The following is a 10,627-nucleotide window of genomic DNA, read 5'->3' on the forward strand; positions in this document are numbered from 1 at the left end:
AGCCGCAGCCCTTCGTGGGTGCAGGGAGAGGGTTGGCACGAGGCTGGAGCGAGGTTTATTGTGGGATCTGGTGGTGCCGGAGCGATACACGGCAGCTACACGGTGTTGAAGCAATAAATTAAGCCATGCAGAAGCGCCGGGGTCTCCTTCTGCCATGTCGCCTGCTGCCCGATGGGGGAGGTTTGGCAGCTGTTAAGCGATAAAATAGCTTTACACTTTATTAAATATATTAAATCTTAATAATTAAATAATTATGGAGTAGGGCGCAAAGCTGGTTCTGCTGAACATCCTGGTCCCATCCAAACAGCCCCGAATGTGGGGTGGTTTTGGGGATGGCGGTGAGCGGTGTGGGCTGGAGCCGGCTGCAGGGTGCACCAAAACACCCTGGAAAACACCAAAATGTTGCCAAAATGTTGGAAAAGGGGACTGCCGGCTGCTCGTCGGGGAAGGATCAGGCCACCATGGCTGCAGTTGCCTCTGTCTCGGCAGGTCCCTGCAGCACAGGGGATGCTTGGGCCGTGCTCGGTGCCGGTGGCTCCGCGTCCTGGGGAGCCCCAAGATGTGCTGGGGTGTGGCTCCAGCCCGGCTGGGGGGATGCTGCCCGTGGACCATCCTTTCCCCGCAAAATCCAGACCTCCTCCGGCGAGAGGCACGCCAGGCACCGCAGCCCTGCCGGGGAATTCCTGCTGCCGCCGCCGAGCCCATGGCATCCCCGCTGCCAACGCGCCGGGCAGGCAGGTTTGGGCAGCACCCGTTGCCTGCGTGCTGCGCCAGGCGCCAGTGATGGGATGGGTGCCCGGCCGGGCACGGGGGCTGTGGCAGGGGATGGTGCCGGCTCCGGCACCTGCTTGCCCTTCAGCCGTGGCGTCTGGCCGGGGGGCTTGGGGTAAGCCAGCTCCAGGCGCCCGCTGCCATCCCCACTGGGCAGGCGAGACGAGCCGGCGTCAGATGACGGATCCGCGGGGTATTTTTGTAACCGGGCTGGAAGATTCCTCCCTTGCTTTTTTTTTTTTTTCCTATTTTTTCCCTCCTTGCAAATTAAAAAGGCTCCAAGGAGGGGTGGGAAAGGTGGGGGCTGTGAGCAAAACCCCCTCTGTGACCGGGAGCCATCCCAGCAGCGTTGGCTTCGCCGCCATCCCCGGCGCAGCCTGCAAGCAGCTCCGGCACATGCCCGGCGTTCACTGCTCCGGCTTGGGCTTTTCCAGGGAATTGTTCAGCTTCTTCAGCGTCTTTTTAATCCGCAGGGCGGTGAGGCGGGCCGAGGGGCTCTGGTACCAGCACTCCTTCATAATCTTCGCCAGTGCCGACAAAACCTGGGGGAGGCACAAAAAGAGGGGAAAATTGAAGGGTTTCATGGGGAGCAAAGGTCCGGCTCAGGGTGGGAGCGGGGCAGCCCCCCCGGGACTTACTGAGTCAGAGAAGAGGCGGTTGGGGACCACGGGGGTCTGCTGGTCGATGCACACCACCTTCTTCATGTCCTCGAAGCTGGGGTCGCTGGGCACAGCGTCGAAGAAGGGCGGCCGGTACTCCTCCACGATGCCTGCGGGAGGGGGGGAAGCATGAGGGGGGGGGGGTGTCGCGGGGTTCACCCCCCACCCTGCTCATCACAGGGTGCCCAGGGGGGCTGGCACGACTGAGCTGCACCCTGCCTTGGGGGGCATGTGGGGCCCCGGGAATTGCAAGTGTGGTTTGCCGCACTGCACCGGCGGTGATGCTGCCTGCGGGGTGCACGGCTCCAGCCCTGGCTGCACCGCGGGACCTTGCTGGGATGCACGGGGTGGCTGGGGCCGGCTCCAGCACCGGCTCTAGCATATCTGGTGGCTCCAGCACCAGCTCCAGCACTGGCAATAGCCCAGCACCAGTCCTACCGTGAACAACGGCTCCGGCACCAGCTCTAGCATCAACCACGGCTCCACCACCACCTCTAGCACTGGCACCAGCTCCCGGCACCGATGCCACCTCGCAGCCCTGCACCTCCATCCGGCAGCCCCATGGCGAGCCCGCCAGCTGGCCCAGCTAATCTCCACTTAGTGCCTCCGTATGTCTGTGTGTCCATGGGGTTTAACCCCCCCTGAGCCGCCCCGCGCACCCACCATCCCGGGGGGTGGCCCCCGAACCTCGGGGTCCCCTGGAGCCCCTGTCCCTGATGCCCTGGGGCCGCACAGGGGCTGCTCAGCCCATCCTGGAGGGCGGGGGTGCCTGGAAGGGTTAAAACCAGCTGGCTGAAGGTCATCCCCTGCACATGGCTTTGGTAATTCGGAGTAAATGTTTAATCTGAAGGAGCCCCAAGGTGGTAAATGAGATTATCCCGGCCAGACTGTGCCTCAGGGGGACCTCCTGCCTCACCCGCCAGCACCCACCGTTTAATTAATGCTTCTAATGGACTTTGCTGGCAGTGAGCGGTGCTGGCCGGGCAGCCCCGAGGAGGGTCCTCTGCAGCGTGGGGGACCCCATCCCTGTCCCCGTCCCCGTCCCTGCGAGCCAAGCCCCGCCGGCCGGAGGTCCCGGCCGTGGCCGGCTTCCAGGCAGCGCTCGACGCTGCTTGTTTTCTAATCAGCGCTGAACAAACAAAGCGCTGATTGAGTCTAATGGGCCCTTTAATCAGGGAGCTGGGTGCTGACACTAGATTACAGTGTTTATAATTTACAGCTAATCTTCTGGGCGAAGGGAAAGAAAAAAAAAAACAACATAAAAAGGAGGGAAGGAGGGAGCAAGCGCGGAGGCGAGCCGGGAGCCGGGAGCGCAGCAGCCGGCTGGGAGACGCTCACCGTTCACCACTGTCCGCCGGGTGATCTCCCAGAGCACCAGCCCGTACGCCCAGATGTCTGTCTTCTTGTAGGACTCGAAGCAGTCAGTGCGGATCTGCTCGCTGAGCACCTCCGGGGCCATGTAGCGCTTGGTGCCCACCCGGGGGTTGTTGCCGATGTCCAGGTAGTCACTGCCTTGGGAGTGCATGACGGCCAGCCCTGGAGGGATGCCAGCCCCGGTCAGTGCCATGCCGGTGCTGCATCCCCAGGATACTGCATCCCTGGGGCACGGCGTCCCTGGGGTACCGCATCCCTGGGGTACCGCATCCCTGGGGTACGGCATCCCTGGGGCACGGCATCCCTGGGGCACGGCGTCCCTGGGGTATGGCATCCCTGGGGTACCACATCCCTGTGGTACCGCATCCCTGGGCAACACATCCCTGTGGTACCGCATCCCTGGGGCACAGCATCCCTGGGGTACGGCGTCCCTGGGGTACCACATCCCTGGGGTACGGCATCCCTGGGGTACCACATCCCTGGGGTACCACATCCCTGGGTGCTACATCCCACCCCTATCTCACCCAGGTCTGCGATGCAGCACTGCCGGTTGCTTTTCACCAAGATGTTCCTGCTCTTCAGGTCACGGTGGGCAATGGCGGGCTTGCCCTGGGTGCCGAAGATCTCCACGTGGAGGTGGACAAGGCCGCAGATGATGGAGGAGGCCAACCCCAGGCAGGTCTCCACGTCCAGGGTCGTCCGCTGCAGGTAGTCATAGAGCGAGCCGTTCTCATGGTAGTGGGTGATGAGCCAGAGCTGGGTGCTGGAGTTCCTTGACGTCATATCAGAGGCGATGAAGCCTGGACAGGGAGAAGAGCTGGGACCGTGGAGCCGCTGCGCAGCCGCCCCCCAGCCCCCTCGGCTCCCCACTCACCCAGGATGTTGTCGTGCCGGAGGAGAACGGTGTTGTAGATCTCCGTCTCACGGAACCATGACTGCTCATCCCGGGAGGAGAAGATCTTCACGGCCACGCTCTCCCCGTGCCACACGCCTCGCCACACCTCGCCGTAGCGCCCTTTGCCTGCCACGGCCATGGCACTGTGTGACACAGCCCCTCTGGCCCCCGACCCCCTCCCCACACCCAGCGTGATGAACCTAGCTCCCGGTGTGGAACAGCAATGGGGTGGTGCAGCGTCCGTTGACCTTGGCCAACTGCCACCCACCTACCCAGCCGCTCTCTGCCTCTCCCATCAGCAGGACAGGGGGAGAACTTAGGGTCTCTACAGGGTTTTGGCTGAGATGGTGGGGTCCAAACCCCCCTCCCAGGTCTGGCGTCGCAGTGCCGTCACCGGCTTCTGGGGGAAAGGGGTCCGGCACGTGCCCAAGCACCAGCTGGGGGGGCCGGGGCAGTGTCCCCCACACCTGGCCACCCTCCTTACCCACACACTCCACGAGGGTGATCTGCCGAGCCACTGTTCGCTGGACGAGGAAAGGTAGCCCCGAGCCGCTGCCCGTGGTGCAGTCGTCGTTCAGCAGGTCCTGCGCAGCCGGGGCGGCAGCAGGGTCAGCACGGTGGCCACCCCATGCTCGGCGCGTCCCTCCCTCCCACACCTCGGGGGCATTCGGGGTCCCCCCAGGAGCTTACCCACCTCTAAAGTGCTGTCTCCCACCATGGATGCCTTCAGCATGAGGTCCATGTCTCCCAACTCGCTTTTCTTGTGGCGGTGCTGGGCCACCTTCCAGCAGAAGAGCCCTGTGAGTGCTGTGAGGACGAGGAGGGCGAGCAGTGGGACGAAGATCATCAGCAGGAGATTGGGCAGGGAAGGTGCCTTTCCCAGGGCCTCTTCTCCTGGAGGGGGAAATGATGGATGGGAGCATGAAAGTGGTGCTTGGGCTTGGACCTGGGAGGGTGGAGGTCTTGGTGCTTGGGCTTGGACCCAGGAAAGGTGGAGGTTGTGGTGCTTGGGCTTGGAGCTGGAGAGGGTGGCTCTGCATTGGGGTCAGCCCCATGGATGGCAGCTCTGCAGGCACAGCCCAAGAAGGAACAACCGAGGACATCTCGCTGGCCCTGTCCCCCCTGGAAAAGGGTGACCCTGGAGGTGCTGAGTGAGGAGGAGGATGATCTGGAGACCCAACCACATCTCCAGCCACGTGGACAGCTCTGCCCCTCTGGGTCCTCGAAGGGGACCATGCCCCCGTACCTTGCAGGAAGATCTCCAGGTTGGCGTTGCACATGCTGGAGTCACAGCATCTCATGCCGTACTGCTCCGTCACAGGCGTGTGACAGTTCTCCAGGATGTTCTGGGAGAAGCAGCCCCTGTGCTGGGTGATGATGCCCTCCTCCTTCCTCTTGCTGACGAAGCACACCTTGCCCGTGCAGGTGGGCACGGTGCAGTGCGGCACGTCACAGGCGCACAGCAGCTCATCTGCGGGCACGAGGAGGGGGCACATTGTGCCATGGGGCCACCCCACTGCCCGGCAGCTTTGGGGACAGTGACATCTCTCCTAAAGACTCTTGAACCAAATTTTGAGAGCGGGCAGGCTGGGACTGGCAGGGTCCAGCCTGGGGAAGGTGACTGTGGGTGCTCAGCCCAGGGAAGCCCATCCTGAGGCCTCCTGGAAAATTGCTTGCTCCTGGCTGGGACCCGAGCGCCAGCCCCAAAGCTGGGAGTCTCCTGTCCCCGCGCCCCCGGGAAGGCAGCGGAGGGGCCATGCATCCAGCCCCACCATCTGGGATCAACTGGGATGCACTGGCTCACAGCGCACCGGGTCACATCCTGCCCACGGGGTCCGGTCCCAGGGGATGTGGGAGCACCCCACTCTGGGGCCGCCTGTGGGAGCTGCGTCCCAAGAGCCAGGACGGGACCAAAAGCCCCAAACTCAGCCGGTGCCATGGGAACGCTGTGTTTCAGGAGCCGGGTGCCAAACCCGGGGTCTTTCCTGGAGCTTTCCCCGGCTGCCCTGAAGGCGCTTCCCTGTGCCGGGGTGCCGGAGCGGCACAGGGGGCAGCCGCGCTCCCAACCTCCTGATTTAGCTCTGCCCTTTTGCACAGAAAATATCCGTCCTGGAATCAGCGAGTTCAGCGCGAGGGCAGCCAGACGGACGGTGGCGAGGGGACGGATGGACTGTGGCGAAGGCATGGACGACTGTGACCAGCCCCTCTCCTGTGCCCGTCACCCCCCTGCCCCAAAGGCTGCCCGGTGCCAGGGCCATGGGGCGGTGGCGCGGCCGGGTTGGTGGCCGCGTGGGCAGGATGGGGACCTGGTGGGGGCTCGTCCCCCCCGTGAGCTCTGCTGCTCCTCCCTGGCACAGCCATGCTGCTTCGGTCCTCCCTGCACAAGCACCCAGCCTGGATCCATCCCCAGGCCACCCTGGTGCTCCCCCGGCACCACGAGCAGCTCATCCCTGCTCCCCGCCATCGGCACCATCGCCCCTGGGAAAAACCACGTTTTACAGCACGTGCATGCAAGCCTTTACCCCATGTCCCCTCCAGTGACGTCAAAGCACTTGATGAACCGTAATTAATTAAGCTGAGATCCTCTCTGGGAGGCAGGTCACTGTCCCAGAGGGGAGAAGGCCCTTGCTGGGGACGGCGCGGGACCCCCAGGAGCCCTACCTCCCTCGGTGCTCGCTCGAGGCGAGCTTGAACGAGCTGCCCTCCGCAGCGGTTTATTTTGAGCAGAGCAAGCGATGACGTTCCCAAAGAGCCGAGGGTTTATTTTAACCCCCTGCACATGGCGGAGAGCGTCAGGCACCGGCCGCCTTCACCGCATCGTTTTGGTACTCACCGGCTGCGAAGCCAAGGGAGAGGGTCAGCAGTGCCAGCACCGCCCGGCCGCAGGCTCCGCACGGCATCTTCCTGCGGAGAGTAGAGGGGGTGAGCGGCAGCCCCCCGCAACCCCCCACAGCCCCCCGCAGCCCCCTGCAACCCCCCACAGCCCCCGCAGCCCCCTGCAGCCCCCACAGCCCCCACAACCCCCGCAGCCCCCGCAACCCCCTCCAGCCCCCAGCCCCCTGAGGGGCTCATTGCCGGGCCGGGGGCAGCCACGGGGGCTTTGGGAAGGAACTGGAGGGCTGCGACGAGCGATGAAGGTCAGCGGGGAGGGAGAGGACGGGCGGAGCGGTGCGAGGTAGGATGTGCTGCTTCCAAGTGGAGTTCGGCTCCGGACGTCCCGGGTACAGCCCTTCCTGAGAGCAGATCCCCAGGACCTCTCGAGCTCGGGGAACCTCCCGACCACGGCGCGGGACACCGCACACGGCCCCACGGCGCTCGGGAGCTTTTCGAAACGGGGACCTCGCCATGTCCGTGCTGCCCCAACATTCTGCCTTCATCCCAGCGATCTGTATTCCAGCATTTCCCACCATTCCCGTGGCTCCCACGCTGCAAAAACACAGCTGACAGCAGACCCCATGGGCTCGGCAGCCATGGAGAGCGCGGTGATGCCACGGCACCCTTGGAGATACCAGGATTGGCAAGACCCATGCCACAGGACGGAGCTCAAAGCCCCCCCGCCGGCGCCGGAGCCACCGGGTGCATCTGGCCCCGGTCCAGGGCTCGGCCCCGGGGGGGCTTTTGTACGGAGCTTATCGAAGACACAAGCAGAGGCTCTGCAAGCAGCCAAAAATTCCCCAGCTGCGCCTTTGGGGGAAGTTTTGCTATTTTTTCTCTTCTTTTTTTGCCTTGTAAAAAAGACATTTCTGCCAAGCCAAACACGCCGGAGCCGGCACTGCCCTCCACCCCTTGCCCTGCCGGCATTGCTGCCCCTTTCACATGGCTGAGAGCTCGGCCGGCGGCGGCCAGGGCTCCCCAGCCCCTCCTCGGCTCATTCTTCGTGGTTCCCGACATAAACACGCCAAAGTCTCCGTTTCCTGCAATTGAAGGAGCCCTGCCCAGGGCCGCCGGGACAGGAATCAAGATTGTTTAGATTCTGGCCTTGATGGGGAAGCGAAGTCACGCAAGCCCGACCCTCGAGAGCACACGCGTACGTGGCTGACCCAGGCAGGCTCCGGCTGCGGCGTAAAATGGGCTTTTCCTCCCCAAAATAGCTCGCTTGGTTGTTGCTTGCCGGGAGGAAATGGTGACGGGGTCCTGGAGCTGGAGGGCAGGAGCGGGGTCTGGTCCCGGGTGCCCCGTGCCAGGAGCAATGCTCAGGCTGATCTGCGGCTGAAGCAGCAGCCGGTCCCTCGGCTGGTCCGGGATCAGCTTTGTTTTAAAAAATACACTCCCCTGGAGCTGGGCTGCTGCTCCCCGAGCCTCCAGGACGCTCCCAGCCACAGCGCCTTTCCTTGCAATCCTGAGAGCTACAAAACGCGTCCTTTTAAAGGGGAGCCGAGGCTCCTTGGTGGTGCGTTCCCTTCTTGGGGGCACCTCCATAAAATCCCAAGCCGTTAGATGACTGCGGGATCTTTACCATGAAACACAAAGTGGTCAGGGCCTCACCCTAAACTTTGCTGTCCATGCAACAACATCGCATGGATTTTTGATGCTAACTGAGAGCAAACGGTAACCCAGAGCTGTCCCCGGCGTCCCACAGAAGAAATATCCTGGATGCTTTTGTAACGGGTCAAACCAGCCCTCGTGTCCCCAGCCCTGTCCCCAATCTCCCTCCCTTCTCTCGCACACCGCAGCTGCAGCTCACGCACCCTCCGGAGCATCATCACCTCGGGGGGTGACGGCAAGTCACGCTGCCACGTTACATCCTTCCATCCTTCGGGATTTGCAGCAGCATCAGGAGAAGGAAAAAAACCCCAATTAAAACCTCTCGGAGCGGGTGCAGGTGCTGGCAGAAGCGGCTGGGAGCGATAGGCAGCCGTGCCGTGGCGCTGGCCGGCCTGGGGGTCCGGGAAAGGGGAATTTCCCTGCCATCCCATGGAGAGAAAAGCAAAGGGGCTGTCCGGGGGAGACGGAGGGCGGTGGGAGCCTGGGGAGGGGGGTGGCTGGGTGCGATCCTCTGGGACACGTGGGACGGCTGGAGGATCCCTCGCTCTTACCGGGGCGGCTCGGCAGAGCTTTGCAATCCCGGCACTTCCGCCCTCCCCTGTGGTTTCTGCTGCTCCCGGGGAGGTTTTGCCGCAGGATGCGGCTCGTGACTCAGTTCCCCTGTGTCGCCTTCTCACAGGGAGCCAGACACGGTGGAGACGGTTGCACCATCTGGCCGGGCAGTGCCGGCACCAGTGCCCGAGCTGGCTGGGGGGAAGCAGGGCGAGCCAGGCATGTGCCGGCTGCCGGCAGCACCGGCTGCAGGTGTGAAGGGCTGGATGGACACCATGTCAGAGGCGGCAAGAGCTTTGCCACCGACTCCCAAGGCTTCAGCCTGGTTTCAGGCAACGGACAGAGGTTTTCCTCCCTCCTCCCCACGGCTGCAGGTTGGTCACACACGCAGCAAAGCTGCTTGCATCCTCTGGACCCTCTGGTGCCGTCGGTGCGGGAGGGATGGATGCAACTTCCAGCTCAGGAACTCACACGGGTGGGCTGTGCCACCCCGGCCCCTCTCGCACCGACGGGCATCGCTGTGCCATACACGAGAGATGCAAAGAGAGCGGCGAACCCAGCTCACGTTCGTCTCTTCGCGGTGCCGGCGTTGCATGTGGCTCCTCGTGCAGAGCGGGGAGGAAGGGACTGTTCCTGCCCCGACCTCGCTGCAGGGTTCGAACACTGCCGGCGGGGCAGAGCTCCCACAGCACGGCTCACACCGGCTTCGCTTTAGGCACTTTGCTCTGAAAACGGAGCCTCTGTAGTGGCTGTTTGGCTCTTCCTCGCCCACCCCTCCTCAGAGGGACCTGGGCTTTGGCTTTGTAGAAGGGGTGCGTCGAGGCAGCGCGTCCTGCGCCGTCCCTGCTGTTGGTGCCGTCGGTGCCGTTGGCGCCCCGCTGCCCTCGCTCCAGCCCCCGGCTAGCGGAGCTGTCAACTTTCCCTTATTTTATCCCGTGCCTTTTCAAAATACACCCAAATTCCCCATTTCCTATGTCAGCTCCGGGCTTTCGGTAGCAGCCGCATATTATTTCAGCTCTTTAGCGAGGACCTAGGGACTGATCCTGCTACTACTGCACTGGTGTAAATCCGGATTTATGCTCCCAGCTGTGCCAGAGCTCCGATTCCAGCCTCTGCTACACTGACATCAACCTTGGCATCCCACCGAACGCGAAGAAAATCCGGGCCAAATCCTGATTTCAGCTGCGCTGGGGTAAATCAGGAGGGAAGCGCTGAGCTTGGTGCAGCCCCGGACCCCGCGAGTGCACGGCACTTCCCCACTCACCTACAGCATCCGCGTCCCGTGGGCACCCGCGGCACCGCCTGGCCCCGGTGAGCCTCTCCCAGCCGCGGTCCCGAGCTCGGAGGCGGCGCGCGGGGCTCAGCCGGGGCAGCTCTGCTCCGTGCCGTGCGCCCCGGCTTGGAGGAGCTTCATGGGTCTGCTCCCCTCCTGCTGCCCGTCCTGGCACCACGGGGGCTCCCGCGGCTGCGGCGTCGCCCGTCCCGGCGGGGAAACGTCTTCGTCCCCGTCCCGGCCCCGGGGACTCAGCTCGGCGGCCCCGTTGTCTGAATGCAGCCGCTTGGCAAGCGCTCTGTGGTCTGGATGTGGGAGTCAAAAAAATGTTTCTTATTACTGCCTCTTCCTGCCTGGCTTCTCTCCACCACTCCCAGCTAATAAAGCATTTCCTATTGCTGAGCACACATCCACGGCCAGCCTCCCTTCCTCCCGCACACCGGGCCCCAGCTCCATCCTGGTTGCTTTCCCTCGGCCCGTTCCTCCCACCCCTGTCCTTCGCCAGGCGCTTTCCCTTCCCAGTTTCCCGGCTTTCAAGGCAAACCGAAGCCTTTGGGCTGCAGCTGGCGGGGGGACATCCATCACGTCTCCTTCCCCGAGCACCGAAAGGCTTTTGGC

The 10,627-nt window shown here is 63.5% G+C and overlaps 1 protein-coding gene across 1 annotated transcript; it reads right to left on the reverse strand.

The window, feature by feature from the left end:
• Positions 1-36: 36 nt before the first annotated feature.
• ACVRL1 (activin A receptor like type 1) lies at positions 37-10,314 on the reverse strand. Its single transcript, XM_072847228.1, has 10 exons — positions 10,001-10,314; positions 6,533-6,603; positions 4,946-5,170; positions 4,394-4,593; positions 4,184-4,283; positions 3,679-3,825; positions 3,329-3,604; positions 2,769-2,966; positions 1,410-1,540; positions 37-1,313 (listed from the first exon to the last, which is right to left on the reverse strand). The coding sequence occupies exons 2-10, from the start codon at positions 6,597-6,599 to the stop codon at positions 1,179-1,181; spliced, it is 1,479 nt and encodes a 492-aa protein (XP_072703329.1). The 5' UTR covers positions 6,600-6,603; positions 10,001-10,314; the 3' UTR covers positions 37-1,178.
• Between the last annotated feature and the right edge of the window lie 313 nt (positions 10,315-10,627).

The sequence above is a fragment of the Ciconia boyciana genome, chromosome 27 (genome assembly GCF_034638445.1).
Source record: "Ciconia boyciana chromosome 27, ASM3463844v1, whole genome shotgun sequence".
Classification (NCBI taxonomy): Eukaryota; Metazoa; Chordata; class Aves; order Ciconiiformes; family Ciconiidae; genus Ciconia; species Ciconia boyciana.

What these genes read in the sequence shown, in the direction of transcription:
- ACVRL1 (XM_072847228.1), bottom strand. Translation starts at nt 6,599, where the DNA reads ATGCCGTGCGGAGCCTGCGGCCGGGCGGTGCTGGCACTGCTGACCCTC. An exon ending in CCTGGAGATCTTCCTGCAAG is followed by an intron (nt 4,594 to 4,945) that starts GTACGGGGGCAT and finishes TTCCCCCTCCAG; the next exon opens with GAGAAGAGGCCCTGGGAAAG. An exon ending in CACCCTCGTGGAGTGTGTGG is followed by an intron (nt 3,826 to 4,183) that starts GTAAGGAGGGTG and finishes TGGCCGTGGCAG; the next exon opens with GCAAAGGGCGCTACGGCGAG.